Here is a 26663-nt window from a genome sequence, read left to right on the forward strand (position 1 = left end):
GGCCAGCGAGGACCTCCCACACGGCTCTGTGTGGTCCGGATCAGGCGAGGCGGGAAAGCTCCCCCTCGGCGTCATGGGCAGGGCCAACACATCCAGTTGCATAGAATACAGTCATGTTATTAGCCGGCTAGTGAAGGGACGGGGGGAGCCTGCCGCACGGGATGGGGGCCGCCCCCTGACACGCTGTATCTCTGTTCTCATGTGCACTCAGTTTATTCAGCGACAAGCACATTCTCAGATAAGGAACAGCAAAGGGGGCGGACAGGATTACAGAGGACTTTTTGATTTCCTTGAAGGATGTGACGTGTGAAGGAGAAGATGAACGGCGTGCCTCAGCCTGGCCTCTCCAGCTTGGGGACAAGTAGCACTGGGCTGTGATCCTAGCGACATGAAAACAGAGCAGCTTCTTGGGTAGCAGGGGCCAGGACTTCATTCCTGGAGCTAGGAGCAGAATCCAGGGGCAAGGCTTTCAGATTCCTACCTCTCCCTCCCGAGTGGGCAGCCTCCTCTCACTCGGGCTTACAGAACACTAAGTTTACCTCAGGCAGGGCTAAGCAAAAAAAAAAAAAAAAAAAAAAAAAAAGGAAAAAAAAATCCTGATTACAACAAGATGAAAATAAGCAGATTTGTAAAGAGAAATTTATTGCTAAAAATAAAGCAGCTGAAGTTTTTCCCAGGGAACACTGTCACCACAGGAGCCTCCGTGACAAAATGTGTTGGTATCTCCTTCGCTCCTGAAGTGCTGTCTTCTTCCATACCTGGAGTTTTACTTTAAATGACATGCTATGCAACCCCCTCCTGCTCAATCTGAAGACGGAGTCGGGCTACACTGTGACAGAGACTTCAGGTGCTGCAGGTGAGTGTCCACCAGGGGTTCGTGTGTCAGGAACACAGGTTCGTAAGAAGACACGAAGGGTGTGGGCTGAAGCTCTGGAAGGTCCAAGGATCCTGGAGAAGAAAATTCCTTCAGTTCCACCGCTGCCTGGGAATCTCAGGGGACTGATCAAGACACACGGATGTCCTTTCAATTTCTAACACCCTTAACGTCTGTCAGCCGAATCTTGCGCTTGTTTGGTAAGATAGGACAGAAACTTAACTTTTACAACGAAGAAAACCGTGGCCAAGACAGATTACGTGATTTGCCTAGGGTTATACAGTATATTAGAGGGAGAGAGTGAGAATTTTAATTCTGTTATTTCCAGTCCAGAGTTCTCCCTGTATCACCCAAGGCCAGATCCCTGATCGTTCCACCCATTCGTGGCAGGGAATCCACTGAACACAGGCGGGACCAAGGCCATGACCTGGTCCCCTTGGCTTCATTTGAAATTTTAGTCCTGCACAGTAGACTCTCCCCTGGAGCCCCGCTTGGGTCTTACTTAGGTTAGAAAAAGAGAAAGCCTAATTTCTCCGTGGGCCCCGCCTCACCCCGACGGCGGCCGCTCCCCGTGACTGCCCCCAGCACTGCTGGGGAGCCCGGCAGGCCAGCCAGCCCGTCCTCGCGCCCGGGGCTCTCTGTGGTCGGCGCGGTGCAGTTTCTATCCCTTGCTGCCCAGCTATTTGCAGTAGTCAACTCTGAATGAAGAGCAGAGGGCAGCCTAAAAACAGTCCATTTTCAAACCAGAAGGTAAAGTTAAGATACCTTGCAGAATGGGATCACTATGATCTTCACCAAAGGCCTGTCTCTGAAAGGCTTCGAAGCTTACAGTTGCATCATTCTCTGGCAGTCCTTGGGGCGGCTGCCCGTCTCCGGGTTTCCATACATCAAATTTCACCCACTGGTAACTGCAGGATCAAGGGACATCATTGTAAGGAGTGTCTGTTAGCCGTAATAACCCATTCTGACTTCCAGAGAGATCAGGTATTTTCTCCTCTAGGTCTCTCCCATATATATCTAAAAATCATATTAACAAACTAAGAGAAGATCGGTGTCTGCAGGACTTCGCAACCCTTCTGCTGTCATGGTACTCACAGACACTGGTAATTCTAGTACCGTGGGGGGCTGGCTCCTGCTCACTTGAGGCTGAGGACTAACACTGAGGCACACTGGCCGCGGAGCAAGCACGCTCTGCACACAGAAGCAGCTCAGTAAGCGGAAGAACAAGCGAAGCAGTAACTGCCGGTCACAGTGCTTCTCTCAAGGGAATGGATTTGATCACACTTACTTGACGCATTTTCGAGCTCCTGGACAACTCTGGATCAGGTTGTGAATAGTTGGATGAGAAAACCCAAAAAAGTCAGCTCCAGATGGAAGCAGGTTGGGCATTAGTTTCCCCCTAAATAGGAGAGGAAGGATTTGTAATTTACAAATCGAGATGGAGAGGAGAATGGGTTTAGGAATGGACCGTGGGTATGAATGCAGAGAACACACTTTCTTGACTTGGATACTCTGGAGAAATCCGAAGGATTTCTGGTAAGAAATATAAAGGATGCAGGATAGCTTTCTATAGATAGGGGATCTCCAGACATTAAACACAAGGAAAGTCTCACTGTACCATAAGTGATCTCTTTAGACTTGTCTGTCTTCAAGCTTCAACTTACATAGCAGCACTTATGGTCTTGAGCAGTTCTGCGTGACAGGCGTCTGCAGAAGAGGTGACAATGGCGTTCTGGGGGTCATCTTCAGGAACAATTTCAAACTGAGAAAGATCAAAGGGCAATGAGATCAACCTTGAAGGAGGAAGTAGTAGAAAGTCATCCTACTCCTATAACTACTTCTTCACTCTAGATCTTGAAGCTGATGTATATGATACTAGAAGGTGGGCACAATTTCCTAGAGTGCTGTTAAAAATTCAAATGAGTCCAAGAAAACACAGAAAGTCCTCTGACTGTTTCAGTTCTATACACCTTGCCTGACGGCTCTCCAGTGGCCAACACTTAATTTGCTACATACCTTTCCTATCTACTTACTTACATCTTTCAGCACAAATACAAATGGTATATTTTTTTTATTTTTTAAAGACTGATTTATTTATTTTAGAGAGAACAGCACCAGTGGGGGGAGGGGGCAGAGAGACAGAGAGAAAGAGAGAGGGAAAAAGCAGACTCCCTGCTGAGGGGGAGCCTGACTTGGGGCTCGATCTCATGACCTAAGCCAAAATCAAGAGTTGGATGCTCAACCAACTGAGCCACCCGGCACCCCACAAATGGTATTTTAGAAATACATGAGATCAAATAAGATCATGTAACCTTACGTTTACTTTGTAGTATCTAGGAGGAAGGCCATTTTTACTGCAAGCCTCGTTTATTTTTTGAATTGCAAAATATCCTGAAGCAAGTATCTGTAATACCTACATATCTGTCTATAATATCCATAATATTGAAGTAAAATATCTATTAAAAAAACCCCTTAAATCAAAATTATACTGAGGAATTTTTGCCAAGAAAGTATTTTTGTAACAAATACTATCTAGCCAACTTAATTCCTTGACCAGTTTTCTATAAGTTCAGTGAATTTTTGCAAAGAAAATATTTCTGTAAGTTCTATTTAGCCAATGAAATTCCTTGACTAGTGTTCTATAAAGTTCAGTTAAACAGTATCCATTTTTCCAAAGAAGACACACAGATGGCTAACAGACACATGAAAAGATGCTCAACATCACTCATCATCAGGGAGATACAAATAAAAATTACAATGAGGTATCACCTCACAGTGGTCACAATGGCTAAAATTAACACAGGAAATAAGTGTTGGTGAGGACGTAGAGAAAGGGGAACGCTCGTGCACTGTTGATGGGAATGCAAATTGGTGTAGCCACTCTGGAAAACAGTACGGAGTTTCCTCAGAAAGTTAAAAACAGAACTACCCTATGATCCAGCAATTGCACTACTGGGTATTTACCCAAAGGATACAAACATAGTGATCTGAAGGGAAACATGCACCCTGATGCTGACAGCAGCATTATCAACATGGATAGCCAAATTATACAAAGAGCCTAAATGTCCATCGACTGATGACTGGATAAAGAAGAGGTGGCATATACACACACATACAGACACACAACACACTAGAATGTTACTCAGCCATCAAAAAGAATGAAATCTTGCCACCTGCAATGACATGGAGCTAGAATGTATTATACTAAGTGAAGTAAGTCAGAAAAAGACAGTATCCTATGATTTCACTCATATGTGGAATTTAAGAAACAAAACAGATGAACATAGGGGGAAAAAAAGGAGAGGCAAACCATAAAACAGACTCTTAACTAGAGAGAATAAACAGGTTTACTGGAGGGGGGAGATAGGCGGGGGGGGCTGTTAATGGGTGATGGGGATTAGGAGGGTACTTGTGATAAGCACTGGGTGCTGTAGTAAGTGATGAATCACTAAATTCTACTCCTGAAGCTAATATTACACTGGAATTTAAATAAAAATTTAAATAAAAACTTAACAAAAACCAACACTGGAATTTAAATAAAAACTTAACAAAAACCAAAACAAAAAAACCAGTATTCAGCTTTTTAATGTTTACTTCAATCAAATTATTCCAAACAGGATTAATTTATTTTCTGTATATTTTCAAACAATCATGTGCATTATTGATCATTTTTTAGAATCCAAAATCTACTTTACTGAGTATGGTTTCTGCAGCTGTTTTCGTCTGCAGTTTTTATTTCAATTATACTGTGTCAAATTTTAGAGCTCTTTCAATTTTGTCAATAATTGTGAGTTTTAGTCAGTGGTTTTGTTACTTCAACCAACCAAAGACATATGTTTCAAGTTGAAGATACTGATGGTTTATATTTATTTCTTAGCCATGCATGAAAAAAAAACGCAAGTAAGTATTTTCAAATATTCCAGGATGGCTCTCTTATTTGGTACTGGGTCACATCAATTCCAATCTTTTATACTGTATGCACACTATTCTGTTTTGCACAAAGAGCAAATAAAAGGCCAAAATCTCATATTTTGATCTTGGAGAGCTTTCCTTGTTTGTATGTATAACTCTACTTCATTCTTTTAACTGCTACATAATATTACACAAGGTGGATAAATCTTAATTTTTAACCATTCTCCTACTGATGCGTATTTCAGCTATTTCTAATTTCTTGCCTTTGCATACAATGCCATAATGTATATTGTTATATGTAACTCTTTTATTCACATTTGCACATTTTTCTAGGAAATACTCGAATACCTAGCAGTATTCTGGGTCAAAGGACACACATATTAAACTTGTTGATATTGCTAAGTTGCCTTCCAAAAGACTGGAAATTTTCACTCATACTAATGCATACTTGTTTTCCTATACCCTGGCCAACACTAAATATTATCAGTCTCTCTGCTGTTTACCTATGAGCTAAGTAAGACCTTTTTATTTGCATTTCCGTAATTGCTAATGAGGGCCGTTCTTACCAACCATCTGCACTGTTTCTATGAAATACCTGTTGTATCTGATTGCTTTTTATATTTGACCACAGGAGCACTTTATCTGGATATTAAGCCACTGTTATATATTTTCTTCCTGTTTTTTGCTTGAGTTTTAACTTGGATTACTGGGTCTTTTGTCATTTATTAAATTTTTTTTTTTTTAAAGATTTTATTTATTTATTTGAGACAGAGAGAATGAGAGAGAGAGAGCACATGAGAGGGGGGAGGGTCAGAGGGAGAAGCAGGCACCCCGCCGAGCAGGGAGCCCGATGCGGGACTCGATCCAGGGACTCCAGGATCATGACCTGAGCTGAAGGCAGTCGCTTAACCAACTGAGCCACCCAGGCGCCCTCATTTATTAAATTTTTAATGGTCAAATCTGTTACTATTTTCCTTTATGGCTTCTACATTTCATGCCTTGCTCAAGAAAAGCTTTCACCTCAAAGATTATAAAAATATTCTTCTATATTTTCTGTTAACATATAGTATAAAACATTCTATAAAGCTAAAGTAATTAAAAGTCCTAGTAGCATTTATAAACAAAGAGATGAAAAAGAACCATCTGGAAGCATACTCAAGTGTAATATGCATTATATGCACACTAGAGATACCACATCATGTTAGTTGGAAAAAAAAGGAATTAAACCTCACGATGTACCTGAAAATAATGTCCAGAGGGGTTAACAAGCTTTAAAAAAAAAAAAGGAAACTAAAAACCCTGCAGACTCTTCTTTTCAGAAATATTTCAGGAGTTTGTCTTTAAAGAAATTTGGAATCGGCTTGTCGATATCCATTACAATCCTATTAAATTTTGATTACATTTGCACTGAATTTATAATTTGTTATAAATATGGTATATTGCTATAATAAGTCTTTCTGTTAGAGTACTTTCTAAACAGAACTCCTGCAACGGTCAGGTCATCTGAACACTCACATGTACCTAACAGTGCTCTAACCAGGATTGGGGCGGTGCGGTATTATCCACATGCATCAGGCAGGCTCTCAGCTTCTGCTCAAAGGTTCCTTTCCTTGCCTCTACCTCCTTCCACCCAACTTTCCAGTGATCTGTAACATCACCAGACAGTGAAGCCTGGAACTTTGAAAATGGTCTATTTTTTCCCAATGATCAGAGGTGATAGCTGGGGAAAATGAACTGCCTTGAATCACAGCAGTGGGAAGGATGAACAAAGATATTTCTTAAGACTAAGGTTCACGTCTCCCAGGTCCTTCAGAGTGTGTGCAATTAGAAACCAATATGTAGTTTCTTTGCTTCCTCCATTTTGGTCCTTCTTGAAATGGCAGAGTATCAGAATCATCGCTCTGGTACACAGGCCTGCACGTCACACATAAGGAGGCTTGCTCAGCCTCACAGTCACCATAGCAACAGTACAAGCAGCAGGGTTCAAAGGAAAGGGCGTCAGGATGAGAGTCAGCCAGGCAGATTCAAATCCCAGCTCCAGCACTTAATAACAAAGGTCTGACTTAGGGCCAATCGCTTTTCTGCATCTTGGAGTTACCTAAATGGTTATTATACAGTATGTACTCTAAGGATCAAAACAGGTAATACCTTTTAAGTGGATGTCACAGAGAAGGTTCTCAAAAAAAAAAAAAAAGAAAGAAAAGGAAAAGAGCGGTTATTCGTAGAGTGGGTACCTGAGGCTGCATGCCACCATCCTTGATCTGGCAGGTATACAGACACTTCCGGTCTGGGCACTTGACACTGGCATATATTCGAGTACTGCAGTAGCCCACGGGGTAGATGGCGCGCTCATCATGGAAGCCAGGTCGGTCGGTGATGATCTATAAGAAAGATTCCCCCAATCTGCGACTGAGGTCGCTGGAGAATTCAGGAGTCCAGTGTACTGTGGTAGCCTTTAAGACCACTTTGGGGCTGCAAAGAGTGACTCGAATCACAGAGAGAAAGTGTGTAGGCTGGGCAGCAGACAAAACTGACCTGGTTTCCTAGGGACTGGAGGTTTTCTGGGGTTGGTCTGGATCAGCAAGGGGCTGCGGCTAATGGGAACAGGGAGGGAAGGCTCAACCCCATTCCCATATTTCTGAGTCTCCTCTCTATGTATCGCTGGTCTCACTCACCTCCCCCAGGCTATATACTGTTAGACCCCCCAGTCCGATGGGGAACACAGGCCGTCCTGAGGGATCCAGGGCAATGGGCTGAACCAGCTTGCGAGCACCTCCCTCCATTTTCTTTTTCTTGGATGTTTTCTTCAGAACTGAAACGCAAATCTGGGGTCACCCACTTTAGGCCCCTCCCAACGCTGAGGGGAAGGGAAAAATTTACACGTGAGTGCTAAGAGCAGTAAGCCAATCCTGCTTCTATATACTCACTGAATGGGCACATGGGACTTTCCCCCAAAGCCCAGAGTATCTTTCTAACCCACCCACCTGGCAGTGGCTAATTTTAATATTAGTGCCTAAAAGACTTCCACTTTTTAAGGCCTCTTACTTAATCAGATCAGAAATTTCCCAAGCCATCTGTGTGCTCAAAAGGCCACCTAGCCCATTTCCCTGCCTCTAGGAAAGACTGAACTGAAGGCAACCTGGAGAACTGGGGGGGTGTGTGTGGCGGGCGGCCTGAGCCTGCTCCCTTCACATTTAACCAGGTCTGTCTAGAAGTCCTCCACCCAAAGTGGCTCTAATACACTTGCTTCCCGAGGGCTATTAGGGCTATGTAAGGATCAGAGGAGGGTTTAAGGACATCTGTGGTCATGTGTGTCTATCAGTAGTTCCAGGTCTTTGCCATTAGTCATTGGGCCACAGGGGCAAGTGATATCTTCTCCCCAAGGTACCTTCCAGTTTGTTGTTCTCTTTGCCTTTTTCTTTTTTCTCCTTCTTGGATTTCTTCCCAAATGGTTCCTCAGCCCCAGTGCTGGGCCCAGAAATGGACCCAGCTCCCTGGATAGCTCCCACAGAGCTGGCCACACCATAAGTCAAGGGCAAACTAGAGCTGTGGGCAGGAGCTGCAGTCTGTACCTCCCCTTCTGTTAGGGCCTGAAGCTGGAGGAGCTTCTTTAGCAAATACCTGAGGTTGGGAAGGAAAGGGAACAGAGGTATGAACTTCTGGTTTATCTCAGTTTGGTATTTTATTCAAGTACTGGAGAAGCCAGAACTATATACTAAGATTATTACACTCATAAAAATAATGTTCTTGGGCCCAGGGAATAATGAAGCTCCAGAAGACAATACGTCAAGGAGCCAAAGATAAGGACTGTAACTTATCTCTCTTGCATCTATAGATGTTGATGATGAAAGGTGTTACGCTTCCAGAGGGCACATACCAGGACCTGTTTATGTATATATTTTATATATACCCACTGTGCTTTGCACAGAGTAGTACATACTGAGTATTTGTGGAATGAGAGGCAGTTTCTTTTATCCCTTCTCTTCCTCTCCCTTGGGGAGTTACAAGAAGATAACTCATTAGATGTGGTAAGAGGGCTGTGTTAGAAAGATGAATAAAGGAGCTGTCTCATCCCCAGGGTCCAACACAACTTGGGTAAATGGGAACCGGTACTAGAGGTTGTGAGTTTCTCTGTACTTGATCAGTAGCCAATGGGTTGTAATGCACAAAAATTCCACTGGAGAAAAATTCCCAGAACAGTAACACCATATCAATCACTGAAAATGTGATTCTGAACACAAAATGAAGGCAGCTCACCGTCTTTCTTCTTTTGCTTTAAGAAATTTTTCCTCCAGACGAGCAATTTCATCACAAATAGCAGCATTTTCCTTTAAGAAAAATTTTTGGATATAATCACATAAAAAGAGTAGAAGATCAAAGTATTACTCTGGGAAGAGGAGCTGTATTTCTCTTTTCTTTTTTTTTTTTTTGGAGAGAGAGCTCGCACGCAGGAACGAGATGGAGGGGAAGGTGGGGGGAAAGGGCTGAGGGAGTGGGAAAGAGAGAGAATCCTAAGCAGGCTCCATGCCCAGCGAGGAGCCCAACACAGGACTCGATCTCATGACCCTGAGATCATGACTTGAGCTGAAATCAAGAGTCAGGTGTTTAACAGACTGAGCCACCCAGGCACTCCAAGAAGATCTATATTTCAAACCAAAGAAGTGTTGCTGGGTGAGAAGGATGAGCTACTCTACCTTGCAGAGAAACTATTAAAAAAACCTACAGTAAAGGCAGAGCCAAGTTCCACTATGGGCAGGGTAATTACATAACTTATTGAAACTGGGGCATATTTGAGTGAAAAGGGGGTGCTATTAATTATTATGCCAGTACAGTATGGTAGACAAGGGTCTCCTAGGCAAACCAAGATGTATGATCCCCCTAATTAGGGTATTGGCAGAGAAAAGGGCATACCGCTTAAATCCATATATGCTTAAATTTAATCCTTACAAATATGAGAAATATCCATTCCTAAGTGCCTTGACTCTTGGGGAGCTCATAAAACCAACCTAACCCAAAGCATCCCATGGAATATGAACCTTAAAGAGAAAAACTGGACAGAATAGAATCAACTCTAGTATGCAAAATTCTTAAACTTCATAATCTACTTATGTGTACTCAAGTATCATCTTTCTGACTCAATCTGTTTCCCAAGCATCAGTTGTAAAGGAAATGCTCTCATCTGGATGTTTCACAAGTGGGACCTCAAACTCTTAATGTTCAGACTTTACATACCTCTGACATGTAGAGGACAAAAAAAAGGGACTGGCCAATGAAGTATCAAGTCCTCTTAATTCTACTTTCTTCATTTGTCTCCAGAGCACGCAAGTGCTAAATAAATGCTTTTGAAAATAACGTTCTAATTTCCAAACCTTCCCTTATCCTTCCAAAAATGTTGAGAGATGTTCAAAGCTTTTGGTAGAAAGAAGAGGTAAGGTGGTGAATCAGCCATGGAAGCACATTCGAGGACTCCATTCCCTGTTTCCCAGCACTGAGGCAAGCTGGAGCAAGCCAGAATACCGCCACACAAGTTGTGGCCCGCAAGCCAGTGCACTTAATAAACTCAGCGCCTCTACAATAAAAGAACAGCAGGAATACTTGAGAGACTCAAGGGATTAGAAGGGGGGTAAATTACTGAAAGTTTCACGGGCCTGTTGAGGGAAGAGGTCGGTTGTGCGTATTCGGGGTGCTGGGGAATAGGCTGGGTAGCGGAAGTAGTAAACTAGGACCAGGGTGTCTAAGTTGGAATCAGGGCTCTGACACAGTGCCCTTGAGCAAATCATCTCTCTGGGTTTCAGTGTTGCCATTTTTTAAAAACAATGCCTCACTCTAGGGTTCTCTTGAGAATCAAACGCCTTTCCAAGAGTTTTGCGGTAAGAACGACAATGACTGAAACTTACTGGCACCTCTTCTAGGTGCCAAGCACTTCACTTCCCTCACTTAATCTTCACAACGCCGAAAGGTAGTTGGCTCTCACGGGTCGGGAAAGAGAAGAGTACAGAAACTACCTAATTTGTCCAAGGACACAAGGCTAACGAGAAGTAACGTGTACTGCAAAAGCTAACACTACTGTTCCTGCCACTCTGGGAGGGGAACGGTGTGGGCAAAGATGTCGCGAATCACGAGTGTCGAGGCGAAGGGCCGAGCGACGGTCAGACTCACAAACACGGTGGCTTTGGCCGCTTTGCGCAGCCGCAGGTACTTGAGCCGGTACTTCTCGTTCTGGCTCTTCTTCGGGAGCTTTTTCATCCTGGCCTTGCCGGACTGCAGCGGGCCCCGCGGCGAGGAGGCCGGGCCGCCCAGCAGGCTCATGGTCCGGCCCCGCTACGGGGCCTCCAGGGCGCGGCCGGCATCGGCTCCTAGGCCGAAGAGCGCCGGCTTCGTCTCGTCTGGGCTGCCGGGATCCGGCTCTTAGGAATCTATCCTTCCAGAACGTTCCGAAGGCGGACGGCCGGGCCAGAAGTCCGGCAACCGACCTCAGCCCCGGGCCTCCCCGCACTTCCGCGTCTGCCTCCGAAGTAAGTCCTGGCCGGAAGTTACGTAACGGCGCCGGCCGCGGGTAACTTCCGGGGCGGTGAGCCTGCGGTGTTCGCGGCAGTGCCAGTCGGCGGATCCGAGCGGGGAGGCGGCCGGGTGAAGGTGGCGGGAGACGGTGTTCTGTGACTCCGCGCTGTGTGCTTAGCTGGAGTGTGTGGAGCTGAGGCCTAACCACCACGCCCCGTATTCCCGGCGCGAATCTCACACTTGCTCCCGCCAGCCCACTGGGTTTCAACGCCAGTTTCCCACACTTCTTAACACAGGTCTTCCCGGATTGTGGGACGCACTTGAACCCAAGTGCTGGGACTGCGGCTTTCTTGTATACAGCTCGCAGAAAGGTTTCTTGAGAGCCTATTAGGCCGTGATTTTACTAGGATCCGGGACGACACTAGTGAATGGAAAAAAAGGCCTCTGCCTCCTCAGGTTAGAATCTAATAGGGAAGACAAGATCTAACACGCAATTTTAATAACATGCTAGCACTAAGTAGGCACTCAGTAAACGTTTCCTTGACGAAACTACAAGTATGTTTATAGCTAACTTTGTAGCCGAGGTCTATCTAAAATCATCGAATAAGGAGGGTAGACAATTGTTTACGAAGCGGGATAGGAAAAGGCTCAGGTTTGGAAGATGAAAGGCATGTATTCCTGCTTATTCCAGCAATGCCATAACTAGCTGAGTGAGCCTCTGCGTCATAGGTTTTTCCTGTTTAAAACTGAACATACTGTTTAGAATAATGGGGGCTAATGAGGGTTCTAAGTTGTAAGGTACTCTTACTGATCTAAAATATAATTACAGGTACATATTCAAAACGTAGACTTGTAGAGTTGTATATGGAAATTAAGGAAACTATGTACATAGTTAAAACAAGTGAATTACTGGAGAAAAATGTAACGCTAATGGGTATAAGTAACTTATAATCAGAGTTCAAAAAGAGAGGTTTAGAATTGATGACCCAGGTATGTCATTTCTGCAAACTATAAAAAATAGTGACAGGGTCTGACAAAATGGTTTTAACACAGCGGAGTCTTAGGAAAGTTCTTTTATGTCCCTCCATACTGAAGGCTGCCCTTGTTGGACTTGGCTGGGTTTTAATAGAGCAACTCCTCAGGGAGCCAGTGTGCTTTCAGAACCATAACTCAAGGCAGCCATAATAGAATCATTTTTGGAAACTGCCAGGAATATTTTCAGCCTATGAAATACCCACAGTCATACCTTTGCTAGTATAGATTGCTTCTTGGAACCTGAGAAGAGATAATTGAGTGATAGGGAGAGATTGTCTTTTTCTTTTTTTCTTTTTTAAAATCTGTTTGCAAACTGCATGATTTATTTGCTGTCCAGCTATATTTTGTCCTTGCAGGCTTTGTGATCTGACTTTATTTTCACTATTCCTCTTCATATGCTGGTATCATACCTAGTGGGAGGGAAAGTGTGATCATTGCTTTAGTTTTCAAGCTGCTCTGGCCAATGGATTTCAGTGGAATTTGAATTAAAATATTTTTTCATCATTAGAAACATTTCCTTACAACTTATAAAACACTGTGTGCAAGTTTTAGATATTTAGAAAATATAGTACAAAGAAGATTTTAAAAAATCCATAATGTTGCCACACAGGGTGAGCTGTTTTTAACATGTGTGGTTAATACTTTCATGCATTTTTATGTATATTAGATAATACAAGGTTTCCTTTTTTTCCACTTACCATTATTATAGTCATTTTGTGGTGTTATTACGACTGCTTTATAAGCATAATTTCAAACGGATCCTTAATATTCTAGTTATGGCATAATAATTTTACATGATTACTTCCATGTTGTTTGGTTTTTGGTCATCAGTTGCTGTGAAGTGCATCTTTGCGCACAAAGCTTTTTTTTATACAAGATTATTTAGGGGCGGGGTCTGTGTGCTCCAAACAATATAACATTGTCAAGCAACGTTCAGTCACTTATTTATTCAGAAGAGTATTTATTTAGTGCCCACTATGACACAACTTTTAGGAAACTTATTTAAGAGGAAAAGACAGGCACCTGTCTGGGTGCCTGGGCAGTATTAATACAGGGTAATAACTTTTATCTCAGAGGTAGGTATTGAATGATGTGGCAGCACATAGTTAGGGAACAGGGGAGGAGATAGAGAAGCCATGTTGAAGAAAATACGGCTGGGCAGACTCTGAAGGAGAGCTGGTGGCGGCCAGTGAAGAACGGAGGAGGGCATCTTGAGCAGGGGAGACAGCACATTCAAAGGCTCAGCATCATCAGATGCATGGGAGCAATATAATTTTTCTGCTTACCTATATGAGGAAGGGTCTAAATGGCCTATACAAAAATTCTCTGAAGAAATATGCAGCTCTAAAAAGAAATATCCAATGAGAGACAACATGGTATTGTGGGCTGAGCGGGGCGTCTGAAGTCAGACTAAGGTTCCATTAAGTCCAGACACAGAAATGGAAGTTAGAAGCTAAAATGGGATAATGAGTCAGAGAAGAGAGAGAAAGGGCAACAGCACTTTACTATCATTCCCCTTTAGTTCTAAGTGGTTGCTCTTCAGTGATTGGCTCTAAGTGGAGGAGGTATAGCATCCCCTGGAGGATTAGAAGCACACCTGGACCCATTAGGAGTCATGAAGGAGTCCACAGCCCATAACCCCAGCCCTTGGTGAAGTGAGTTTCTGGTTTAGATGATGAAAACCACCATAGCTCCACCCACAGCTGACGCATGGCCCTGGCCTTGTTCTATGCTGTCCTAACCCCCAAGAGCAGGTAAGTTCCTGCATCATTATCTTCTGGCCCACTCTGCGGGCCACACAGGGTCTGGGCAGGGTCACTGTCCAGTGAATGAATGGTTATTCAGGAGAAGAGGAGGAGACTGCCTGGGTGGAGTGGGAGGTTTCCACGAAGCAAGCTGGCAAGTTCCTAGGATTTCAGGCCACACCACAGGGTTTCCAGGGATTTCACGTTTTTATTCACTTGGCAGATTGCCCCACATGCTCTTTGGGTTAAGCTGAGTGTGCATCCTAGAAGGGCCATGGAGTAAATATACAGAGAAGAACCTGCCTCCATAAATAGCCTTTGGAACTTTCTCTCCTTGTAGAATGTCTAGACTTTTAGTTTAGTTTTAGCTTTTTTTTTTCTATCCTCATAGAATGCTCTAGACCTAATTTTTAAAATTCTTTGACTCTTCAGCTCTAACTTACAGATTTGTTTTCATGTGTTGATTTTATCTTCTCACCTTTAGGAAAACATAATACAGGATGGATGATTCAGCTGAATCCACACTTAGCATTTCTAAAGTCGGTATTTTTGTACATTAGTGTGTGAGGCTTGTGAAGAAGGAGGGAGAGTTTTACTTTCCATAAAATTTCTTGCTCCATGGTTTCTTAACTAAGGGTTTTCATCACCTATTTGGTGGGTGAGATGTTTAGGTTTTGAGGGTTCTAAGCCAGCCAATAATGTCATGAAATCGACCACTGTGTCAATGTTGTGCTTCTGGGTGGTTGTGTCCTTCAAAACACATAAGACACTCAACCAGCTAAAAGAGATGAGCTCAGAGATGTTGGCTCGGAGGAAAAGAAGGATCACATTGAGGTCATTGATAGGGCATCCCAGCATCTTTCTGCTGAGGAGATCAAAAGCTGGGAGCATCTCATAGACGGATAGTAGTCGTTTGTCCCACCGACATAGTCGTGTGAGGTTGTATATTATCACTGGAACCAACAGGGTGTATACTGTTATACTGGAGAGACTAGCAATTTGCAAAACTGACAGAGAGGTCAGCCTGCACGTGATCAGATGGGGCATGTGGGTCTCATCACTTAGCAGCCCTGTCTTGACGGAACAGCTGAATTCCTCTTGGGAGAAGACATCCAGGTGGAAGTGGCCAAGGTACAGGTAGATGGCTGAGGTGAAGAGGAGCAAGAGGGAGTTCCTCAGCAGGTAGGTAGCCACTAGGGAATGTGAGCGCTGCTTACATGCCAGGTACCGCTCTAGCAAGGGGAATTCAAAGTATCGTTCTTTCCGTGCCCTGGGCAGGGGAAGAAAGGAAGCAGGGTTAGGAGAGACCATTTAGAACCATATCCTGAGAGAGCCATGTGGGGACGTAATGGAATCTGTGTGTCCGATGTGGCGTTCTTGGCTCACATGAAAATCTGCCTTCCCTGACCATAACCACTTCTCTCCCCAAAGAGGTGTGTGAGTAGATCTTCATTCTCCAACTAATGAGTGCAATGTGGTCAACCCAGTGAATGATCAGTGAATAACCAATGGTCACACTCGATTTCTGCCCAGCAAAGCAGACTAAACCTTCAAGCTAAAATGGGATTCTTAGGAAGCAATAGGCTTATTGAATTAGCACTGGACTGGGAGTCTAGATAACCACATTCTGGTTCTTGGTCTGTATACTCTGGATGATTTTTAGGCCAATTCACCTATTTTGTAAAAATAAACATGCTAACAGGTATTTGTTGAGACCTGTGGTGTTCAGGCACATGTAAGCCAGTCTCAGCTCTGAAGGCGCTTACGGTCTGGCTTGTGGGGAAGAGGCAGATAAGATATGCAAATAGGAAATAAAAATCATGCTTGATTTGTGGCTAAAATGATGGATACAAACCATGGTGTTGTAAAAGTTAGGAGAGAGGTAATGGCATGGACCACAGTGTTTGGAAACCTTTACAGAGAATACTGTCTTAGAGATGGCCTTCAAGAGGTAGATGGAGTCCAGAAAGATAGATGGCAGAGGAGCTTTTTCCAGAGGAAAAAGCATGTGTACAAACACGAGACAGAATACGGTTCAAGTCTCAGCTCAATGCTCCTCTTGGTGGGGCGCCCCCTGGCCGCCTGATTTAAAACTGCACCACACCACCACCCTCCAGCTTTACATTTTTTCCCCTTCAAACCACATGTCTTCTGCCATGTAATTTGCTTTCGTGTTGTGTTTATTTGTTGTCTGTTTCCCCTCAGTAGAATGTGAGCCCCATATGGGTAGGGGTAGCTTTGTCTCCTCCCCACCCCTGCCCCCAACACACACAGCACACACTGATGGGTCCGAAGCACCCAGAACAGCACCTGGGATGCAGTAAAGGATGCACGAATGCTTCAGTGAATGAATGGTTATTCAGGAGAAGAGGAGGAGACTGCCTGGGTGGAGTGGGAGGTTTCTGTCACTTGGTGGTCAGAGGTGTGAAAAAGTAGTTGGTGACAGTGTGTAGAAGGCCTTGGAAAAATAGTTGGGAGAATTTGGGTCTTTTTCTGGAGGCACGGGGGGGAGGGTCTGAGCGGGGGGGATGGTATATGGAAGTGGTACATTAGAGACATTAGTCCCTTTGTGACTCGGGGTGTTCATCTGTCAACTAAGGAAGAGTCCTTTCTCTCCTCCCTGTAGAGAAATGATAGAAAGTGAGTGAGATGGTATCTTAAACACTCTGGATTCTTGAGAAGGATGGTACAGAGGAGAGTTTAAAGATGACCCTGCACAAGGTTATTGTGTTAACGTGCAGCTGAGTCCTTCAGAAAGGGGTGGGAGAGGCCACTCACTTCTCCAGCTCATCCCAGAAATCATGCGGGTCTGAGCTCTTCTGCCGGATCTTCAACATGTGCTGCACCAGGCGGATGGAGCGATTATAGGATTTGTCCAGTTCGCTGATGATGAAAAGCAGATCTGAGCTGAGGGCTGGCGCCGCCGCATACTGCCACAGCAGAATGGGCAGGTACATGACGACAGCCAGGGCCAGCAGGGAGTAGGGGAGGGCCTGTGGGGCAAGAGTGAGCTGAGGAGGGAGGCCCAGGGTGCAGGGGCCTTGTAGACAGAGCTCTGAGTGGGGGGCTCTCATTCCCTGCTTCCTGCCTCAGAAAGGGGAGGCAGGTGGGGAACGAGCCACCACAGGCCCAGGACTTAAGGCTCTCCGCTGACTTGGCTGAATATAGTGAAGCCCAGAGGAGAAGGGATGGTGGGTCTCTCTGCTCCCCAGCTCCACTCCTCAGATCTGGAGTCTGTGTAGGTGTGGAGGACCCCAGGGAGGGCAAAGGGAGGGAGAAGGACAGAGGGAGGGAAGGAAAGAGAGAGAAGGGGAGAAGGGGACAGAGAGAGAACATGAGAACACACCCCCTGTTCCCTATGAATGTTAGCCTGGGTCGCTAACCAGAGATCACAGCCAACTGTGGTCATGGCGTCACATCCTGGGGGAGAGCGACCTTCATTCTCAATCTTCATTCTCCATCAACCTCTCTTTCTTTGACTGCTCCAAGTTCTTATTGCTAGGCATCCAGAGTCTGTTAGCTTTCAAAGCCCAGCCAGGGGCCCCAATGTCACTGAGGGGAGGAGGTCAAATCCCACATCCTCCATGCCTTCCCTGACTCCTCTCCTGTGCGGTGGTCCTTTCATCTCTGCAGTCGTGGTCATGCCAAACGACACCCTCAGGGACTGCCTTGGAATTCGTTGGGGGCCACTTCTGTTATGCGTGTACACAAGCTGACATTGAGGTACGTGGGAGTCTTGTGTTCTCAACTAGACAATATGCTACTTGAGACAAGCCACTATTTTGGCCACAGTAAAAACTCTACTTGTTGTAGGCTTTTTGAAGCTACATTTGTGATAGGTGCTTCACCTGCATGTTTCTTTTGATCATCAGGAGGATGCTGCCGGGCAGGCACTATTAATATCTCTATCTTACAGACAAGGAGACTGAAGCACGAGAAGGTTAAGTGACCTGGCCAGGGTTACACATCTCGTGGGTGGGGGAGCAGAATCGGGAACTAGGCAGTCTGATTTTGGGGCTTATTCCCTTAAAGACTACTTGACTATAGCTTTTCTTGAAGTAGGGATGCTTTTTATATTAGAGGAGAGTTTGAAGAAAAAGAGGGAGGATGCATATTTGGTGGCAGCTAGGTAGAGAAGAAAAAGGTGTGTGTGTGTGTTTTTGAACTAAACACCAGAGACAGGTTAGGAAAACTACACCAGTCCACTCGAGAAAATCAGAACCTTTTCATTCCTGTTCAAGAAATGGCATTTCTTGAAAATAAACTTCACTCCCAGAGATTCTGTTTCAGTGGGTTTGAAGTGGAGCCAGGGAATCTGGGTATAAAGAGCACTCAGGCGATCCTGACAGACCGTTTAACTCTTTTCTGACATTTGAATCCCGTCTGCAATATCTTGACCTTGTTGCCATCTGGATCCCGCTTGAACACTTGTGACAGAGACCCCCATGAACTCTTTCCATTAAGTCTCTGGTTTTGTCTGGGTCCCAGACCCGTGTGGCCTTTGGAGGCCTTGTAAACTGTCATAACTGGAAAACGTCATGAGTGACTTCCGATTCAACATCGTGAATTGGACACCCATGACTTCTGCTCCCTCGTGAAGCCCCACAAGAATGACAATAAGGGGATAAAAAAGACCTAATTCTATCAGGACAAGGAAAACAGAAGACAAGAGCCATAAAACATTGCAAACTGGAAAGCAGTATTATGCTAGGAAACGGTGGCCCGTGGGCAGGATGGGGAGTTGAGGCAGGCCAAGCAAGCTGTTTTTGCACCACAGAGCTGGAAAGACCCGGGAATTGCAGATATGAGGTACCTCTGAAAATGGAGGTACAAGTGGGGCTGCCAACAGGAGTATTGAAAAAACAGACCCACTCATCCTCCCTGTAATGTGACGCACTGATCAAGCGACTGCCCTTTCCATCCCCTGGCAGAGGCTTGTGGTTCACCCTTTGGAAACATTAAACCAAAGAGCTTTTGCACTTGGCTCCATTGAGGGCAGGGGAACAGCACTGAGAACTGCGTTAGTTGAGTGAATACTAGGTGCTGAGACCCACAGCTGAGTTCCTAGAGGGTTGGCAGCTGAGCTTAGTACCCACTGCCCCCTGGCCCCTCTGTGCAGATTAAGGATCCAGTGATTCTTCTTGGGGACCGGCCCAAGATAAAGGATTACACACACAGATATTTGAGGTTTCCCCAGTGAAATGTCCCAAAGGCTTCACTGTAATCAGAAGGCTGGTCAGCCAGCCTCACCCATGGGCACGAAGCTTCCAATCAGATAAAAGTGGGCGACCAAAGATCACCGGACGCTTGAAGAAACACAGGAGTCAATGATGAAAACAAAAAAGCAGGGGGCGGGGCGGTGAAGAGATCAGAGAGAAGACAATGACGTGGCTCTGGCCTGCCCTGCCCCGCCCCGCAGTGGCCGGATGGAGCCCAGCCCACCTTACCTTGTGAGGCCACAAGGACTTCATCTTGTGCTGGCCCAGCTCATCCAGTTCGTGGTGAACAAGCGAGTCCCAGCAGGAACTGTCCACGTAGGCGGCCTGCCGGATGCTGAAGTTACTGGGAGAGAAGCAGCGGATGGGAGGCCCTGGAACAGGAACACGGCTTGGGAGCAGCCCGGAGCTGGAGCGGAGGAATGGGGACCCAGGGATCACCCAGCCGAGAGCCTTCCAGGGGTTGCCTCCACAGCTCTGCCAGTTTCCATCTCTGGCAGGCACTTTCTCCATCCCAGGCCCCAGTTTCTGGGGGCCACACGGCCAAGTCACCACAGGTCTGTTTGGCTCAGGCCTGCCCATGTGACTGGCCTTTGACGTGGGTTCTTTCCTCTCGGAGCTCTCCCTGGACTCCCAGACACGCGGGCAGTGGGGGCGCTCCACACTCCTGGGTTTGGGGGTGAGACCTTCCTGAGAGGACTGACATCTTCTAGGTTCTAAACTTTAGAGGGTTAATTGCCTGGGCTTCTGCGCCCACATCCAGAGAAAGGGTGAGCAGGTTGTGCTGAAAGGAAAGTGGACTTGGTGGGGGGAGAGTTTTGTTTTCTTGTCATTCTCTAGAGAGAGAAAGAAATGGGAACCAATGGTTCTTTCCATCTTGTGGGTGAATGAAGAGGCAGTGCGCGGTTGAGATAACCCCTTGGGAAACATAGGAAGCTAATCGCACAGCCAGAAAAGAAAGCCAGAAATCCCAGTTCTCAGGAAGTCTACCTTTTCTTTAACAGGAAATTTGCTGAGTTAATCTAGTGCCTAGAACAGCAGATATACGTGTTTGTTCATGTTTGTGTGTGTGGCCACAGTCTGTGGAGAAGAAGGAATGGATTCATTTAGCATGTATGATATGTCAGGCTCTTAACATATGTCCTCAAATCGGAAGCCTGGGAGGGGGAGAGTAGGAGAAGGCTGAGACGGTAAGAGACTCGTCTAAAGCATGGTTGACTAGGACCGTTAGTGGTCCGGGGTCCTGAAAACATGGAACTCCAATCTCTCTCATCCATATGAAAATCAAAATAAAAGTTTATTTTATTGCAATGCATAAAATATATGAAATACTGAGATTTAAACTAAATAATTTTATTATAAAAGTTGGGAAATGACTTTCAAAATTCTCGGTACCTCTGCTCTGTTGGTGCCCTTAACCCCTGCATCGCCTGCCTTTTGGGTAATGCCCAGGCCAGAGTCACAAAAGCTGGACAGTGTGGGAGCTGTCTCACTTCAGAGCCCAGGCATAGAGGGAAACAAAGCGGGGTCTCTTGTACACCGGGTCTTTTTTTTTTTTTTAAAGATTTTATTTATTATTTGACAGAGAGAGACATAGTGAGAGAGGGAACACAAGCAGGGGGAGTAGAAGAGGGAGAAGCAGGCTTCCCGCGGAGCAGGGAGCCGGATGTGGGGCTCGATCCCAGGACCCTGGGATCATGACCTGAGCCGAAGGCAGACGCTTAACGACTGAGCCACCCAGGCGCCCCTCTCGTACACCGGGTCTTGGAGGCCACTTACCGGAGGAGAACTCCTGGGCAAATGCCAGGGACATCAGCAACAAGGGGAAGCCCACAGCTATGAACTTGACCATGCGGTCCAGGGGAAGTTCCAGGCGCAGTCCTTTGAGGCAGGGGCCTCTGCGGTCAGGCAGCAGGGCATCTGACAGCATGTATTCTGCAGCTGCGTGTGCGAGCGACATGGTGCCAGGGACCTTCGGGGTGCGGCGGCGGCAGGAAGGGTCCCAGGACAGTGGTGTGGGGAGATGGCCCCTTCAGGAAGCTGGCTTTGAGCAGACAGTGCCTGCAGCCCCAGCCTCGCGGGGATCTGTGCTAGGACCAGGCACTGGTTCTCTAAATAACCGGCCAGGCCCTGAGCCAGGCATCTGGTAATTAGAGGGAGGCATAGCTTAGTGGGTCCTCACTGGAGGAGGGTCGGGCGTCAGCCGGGGCTGGTGCCAGGCTCCTCTCTCTGGATTGTCCCCAAGCAGATGGAGCCCCGTGGCTTTATGCTGCCCTCTCATTAATAAAGTATTTTTGGTGGGGTGGTGGAGAGAAGGAGGGTTGTGGAGCCAGGGCCCCCCATGTAATTGGTGTGGAATTTGGGTGGAGATTGCTTAAATCTGTTGAAGGCCCTCATTTTGTGGTTAGGGTGGGAGTGGGGCCCCCAAGACCTAGCTAGGATTGTTGCTCCTACATTGTATTCTTTGTCTCCGTGATGATTTTCGCCTTGGGCCCAGGCTCTTTCCCAGAAACTACTCTATATTTGCTGTTAAATTTCCTTCCCTGCCTTTGGTCTTCTCCCACAGTGTTTCAGCCACATACATACAGTTTCCATCTATTTACAGTTTTTTTTCTTAGCCTCCGTGAGTTCTCTAGAAAGCTGGGGGATGGGTGGCAGTATTGAATAGTGGAAAGAACATGGCCTTTAAAATTTGGAGGAAAAGGTCTCCCACTGTAGACCTAGCAGTACTCATATTTTTTTTTTTTTATTACGTGACTTTAGGCAAGTCACTTTTGGTTCAGTATTCTCATCTATCAAATGGTATTATGTTGTAATCTTACAAGATTGTGAGGATTGATTAAGAGTATTGTATGTGAAGGTGCCTTGTAAACTAAAGTGTAGGGCAAATGTCAACTCTATTTCAACTTGGTGGAGTTGGGTGGGTGGAAAAGCAAACACTGGGCATAGGGCACTCTTGTCTCTAGCACCACCTCTAGACTTGGCAAGAGAGGACCTGACCTTGGCCTTCACACTGGACCCCTTTGGCTGTATCCTTACAAGGCAAAGAGTCCCTGGGGCTAGGGGGAAGTGTCCACTGGGAGGTAGGCCACTCTCCTAGCACCTGGGACACTGTAATTCCCTGTCGAGGTGGCCCTGGCCTGCTTCCAGGGCCGGTACAGGCCTTCTCCTCAGGTGCGTCCTCCCAAGGGTAGATCATGCTGCTGGTGTGCACTCCTGGGCTTAAGAAATTGCTTGTTGTAGGGATCTGGATAGAATTTAAAAGTCATGGAGTGCCCACACATGTAACTGTGAGGCTTCTGGCAATGTGGGACTTAGGTGGTTTGGGAAGAAGGGATCTGGGAAGTCTGAGGATTCTAAATTCAAACCTGGCATTCCTGATCATTAATGATTATTATCATTATGTGTGTGTATATGTGTGACAAGGTAGACTGATAGAACATATTTTATTTAACAGTTAGCTTGATTTATAACTTTAAAATGTTTAGGTATATGGTCTGTGGGCCTCTATTTGAACTGTTTTTTCCTGGGCTCACAAATGTCCAGGCTGGGCCTGCCTCTCTCTCCATCCCCAGGCTAGAGGCCAACTCTGATTCTCAGCTGCCCTGTGTGCAAAGTGGAATAATCCAGGCATGGGAACAGGATCTATTCTATTCCCCATTAGTCTCTCCACACTCTCATTTCTGTATCTTTTCACTGTGTGTGTTTTTGCCAAATGTTCATTATTGGTTTGTATGTATGTATTTTCTTTTCCCTAAATCATTTTACATTTTGTTGGAGTATAATTTACATTGATATGCACATATCATAAGCATAAAGTTCAATAAACTTTCTTTTGATCAAGAACTAGAACCTTGCTAACACCCCAGAAGCCACTTTTGTCCTCCTTCCTAAGTATAATTTCCCAAAAGATAATCATTATGCTAACTTCTAATAACATACATTAGTGTTGTCTTCTTTATACTTTCTAGAAACGGCATCATATGGATATATTCTTTTGTGTCTGGCTTTTTTGCTCTACATTTATTCTTTTTTTTTTTCGGTGGTTTCAGTTTGTTAAAATTTGGTTAAAGATTTTGCATTTATATTTACAAAAAAGAACAAGCTTGATCCTGTTTTCCTTTTTTGGAAGGACTCTGGCACATAATGCTGGCCTTATGAAAAGAATTAGAAAAGACTTCTTTTTAATTTGTTCTCTGGAAAAGTTTGTGCAAGATCAGTGTCAATTCTCTTCACTAAATATTTGCAAGAATTCATAAGTGAAGCCATCTAGGCATGGGGTTTTCTTTGTGGGGAAGTTTTAGTTAATGGATTCAGTTTCCTTAATAAATATTTGACTTCGGATTTTCTGGTCTCTCTTCTATTAGCTTAAATGCACTAGTTTTCTATTGCTGCATAAAAACTGTACTAAAACTGAGGGCTTAAAACAGGCATATATTTACTTAACCTCCTCAGTTGCCTGTTGATGAACACTCATTTTGCTTATACTCCTCGTGCCACTGAACATGTGTATTTCCCCTTATGGTCCTTCAAGAGAATTCAATTGGGATATATACTGAGGATCTAGAAGTTTTAGGTCATAGGGCAGCACATAGTCACTTTATCTTAAGTAGTATATTGTTCTCTAGAATGGCCATGGTGCATAAAGTTCATCTCAAAGCATCTGTAGATCAGAAATTTAAGAGCAGCTTGGCTGGGTTATTCTGACTCCAGATCTCTCACGAAGTTATAGTCAAGATGTTGACTGGGGTTGCAGACAACCAAAGGCTTTGGTGGGACTGGAGGATCCAAATCCAGGTACACCCAGTGATCATTGGCTGGAGTCTCATTGGGTGTTGGCAGGAGGCCTCCATTTCTTATCACGGGGGCCTCTCCATGGGGGCAACGTGGCAGCTGGTTTTCCCAGAGCGGATACTCCAACAGATAGATCAAACAGGAAGCTGTAATGCCTTTCAGGACTTCACCTCTGACGTTGCAATGGCTGTTTCTATTTTTTTCCTATTCAATAGAAGGGAGCCATGAAATCCAGCCCATATTCAAGGGGAGGGGAATTAGGCACAGCATTTTGAAGGGAGTGTCAAAAAATATGTGGAATGTTTTAAAAGCACTACAGGTGACTAGTTAAATTTTTGAGGGAATTGTCCATTTTTCATCCAAATTGTCAAATTTATTTTGCATACCAGTATTTATTATATCCTCTCATTATATTGTAGCAATATTTTATCATGAAAACATTAAATATAAAGCAAAGTTGAAAGCTTATACAGTGAACATCTGTAATATTTCTACCATTAGCATATTTTACTCTGCTTGATTTTTTTTTTAAAGATTTTATTTATTTATTTGACAGAGAGAGACACAGCGAGAAGGAACACAAGCAGGGGGAGTGGGAGAGGAAGAAGCAGGCTTCCCACTGAGGAGGGAGCCCAATGCGGGGCTTGATCCCAGGACCCCGGGATCATGACCTGAGCCGGAGGCAGACACTTACTGAGCCACCCAGGCGCCCCACTGTGTTTGATTTTTTACACATCTATCTACCCATCCCTCTATCTACCCATCAATACATGTTATTTTTCTGGGTACATGTCAAAGTAAATGGCAAATATTCACATACTTCTCTAAATACTTCACCATGCATATCACTAATTATACTTAAAATATGTTTACAGTTTGTTTCTTTTAAGGTAAAATTTATGTACACTGATGCACAAAGCTTAAGTGTGCATACACAGAATTTGACAAATGCATACACAGGTATAATCCACACCTACTCAAGATTAGAACGTTCTCATCACTCCAGAAAATTCCATTTTATTCTTTTTTAAGGATCCCAATTTTCTGGTGAAAACCCCCACACTTTCATCTAATTCATCCATCCTCTATTTTCTTGATCATATTAATCAGAATTGTTTTAAAATCCTTGTTGCCAACTCCAGAATTGGGATGATCTGAAGATCTGCTTCTACTGTCTCCTTTTTGCAAATGGTCTTACCTCCTTGTCATTTTTGCACTATATGCTGAACATTGTGGATAAAAGAACCAACTGTAAGAACCAGAGATGGCTCTAGATGATGCTCTCTTTTGCCAGAGATGTTTCCCCTTTCTTTTGTTAGGTACAGAGGGTAAGATGCTCATCACTGAATCCGATCAGGGACTGAGCTGAGTTAGGTCAGTGCTGGAGTTTTAATAAGATTCATTCCACAACTTAATTTTTTCTAATCTTAGAGCCTGATCTTTCCAGATTTTTGATGGGGAGTCTGTTGGGTCTTTGTCTCTTAATCTCTGGAAGACTGGAGAGGTTCTATTATCCTCTTTAGAGGATTTCAGCTTAATTCTTTCGCCTCCCACTGCATGTAGTTAGTTTCACAATATGGCCCCTGTTTTGAAGGAGAGACGGGTTGGGTGAGTTTGTATCAGTGAGTTGAATGCAGGCTCCTTCCCTGTGCAGTGTTTTTGTTTCCTAAATACCGCAGAGTGTAGGAGATTTCACTGTTGGTCTAGTCCAGGGTGAGTTGGCACCCACAAGCAGAAAATTCCTCCAGGGTAAAAATTCCTGGACATTGTCCTCTTACCTCGAAATGGGTCTGTCCCTTCTGGAAGTTTAATTCATCTTGTCCTCATTTCTTCCATAGCTTCCTGATATCCTGATTAAAAAAGCATAATTTTATAGTTAATATAACCTTTTATTCCCTGCCATGACATACTGCACTTTACCCAAAAGTCTATGTACTAGAATTTTAATATTCATAAGTGATTTTGTGTTTCATATCTCATTTTCTTTCTTTTTTTTTAACTCAGCCCCGTGCCTCTAAAGTCAATTCATGTTGCTATGTTCACAGCTAATCTGTTGTTTTTACTGCTGCAAAATATTTCATTTTACCTCCTCATTTGCTTGTTGATGAACACACATTTTGCTTGTACTCCTTGTGCCACAGAAAATGTACATTTCCCCTTGTGGTCCTTCAAGAGAATTCCATTGGGATATATATGGAGGACCTGGAAGTTTTAGGTCATAGGGCAGCATATAGTTACCTCGTCTTTTTTTTTTTTTTTATAGTTACCTCGTCTTAAGTCATATCATATTGCTCTCTAGAATGGCTGCGGCTCATAAAGTTTCTTACATTTCCACATCTTCACTGATAGTTAACACCATTCGACTTTAAAATTTGTGTCAGTCTTATTGAATATAATAAGTATAGGTTCTCAAAATGTTGTGCAGGAACCCCTGAGAGTATCTGAGGAGCTTTTAAGGGGTCCATAAGGTCAAAACTATTTTCATACTAATATTAAGACACTATTTGGTCTTTTAACTCCCATTCTTGCAGGACAGTGTAGTGGTGTTTTCCAGAGGCTGCATGATATGTGGTATTTCAATTGCTT

General features: G+C 44.6%; 2 protein-coding genes across 2 annotated transcripts; both read right to left on the reverse strand.

Moving 5' to 3' along the window:
• Positions 1-570: 570 nt before the first annotated feature.
• On the reverse strand, positions 571-11303 carry TBRG1 (transforming growth factor beta regulator 1). Its single transcript, XM_021696257.1, has 9 exons — positions 10946-11303; positions 9044-9114; positions 8175-8407; positions 7462-7598; positions 7021-7167; positions 2539-2636; positions 2163-2273; positions 1640-1782; positions 571-948 (listed from the first exon to the last, which is right to left on the reverse strand). The coding sequence occupies exons 1-9, from the start codon at positions 11093-11095 to the stop codon at positions 803-805; spliced, it is 1236 nt and encodes a 411-aa protein (XP_021551932.1). The 5' UTR covers positions 11096-11303; the 3' UTR covers positions 571-802.
• Positions 11304-14697: 3394 nt separating this feature from the next.
• On the reverse strand, positions 14698-21243 carry PANX3 (pannexin 3). Its single transcript, XM_021696541.1, has 4 exons — positions 21063-21243; positions 19515-19657; positions 16846-17060; positions 14698-15337 (listed from the first exon to the last, which is right to left on the reverse strand). The coding sequence occupies exons 1-4, from the start codon at positions 21241-21243 to the stop codon at positions 14698-14700; spliced, it is 1179 nt and encodes a 392-aa protein (XP_021552216.1).
• Positions 21244-26663: the final 5420 nt, after the last annotated feature.

Source organism: Neomonachus schauinslandi, chromosome 11, assembly GCF_002201575.2.
Source record: "Neomonachus schauinslandi chromosome 11, ASM220157v2, whole genome shotgun sequence".
Classification (NCBI taxonomy): domain Eukaryota; kingdom Metazoa; phylum Chordata; class Mammalia; order Carnivora; family Phocidae; genus Neomonachus; species Neomonachus schauinslandi.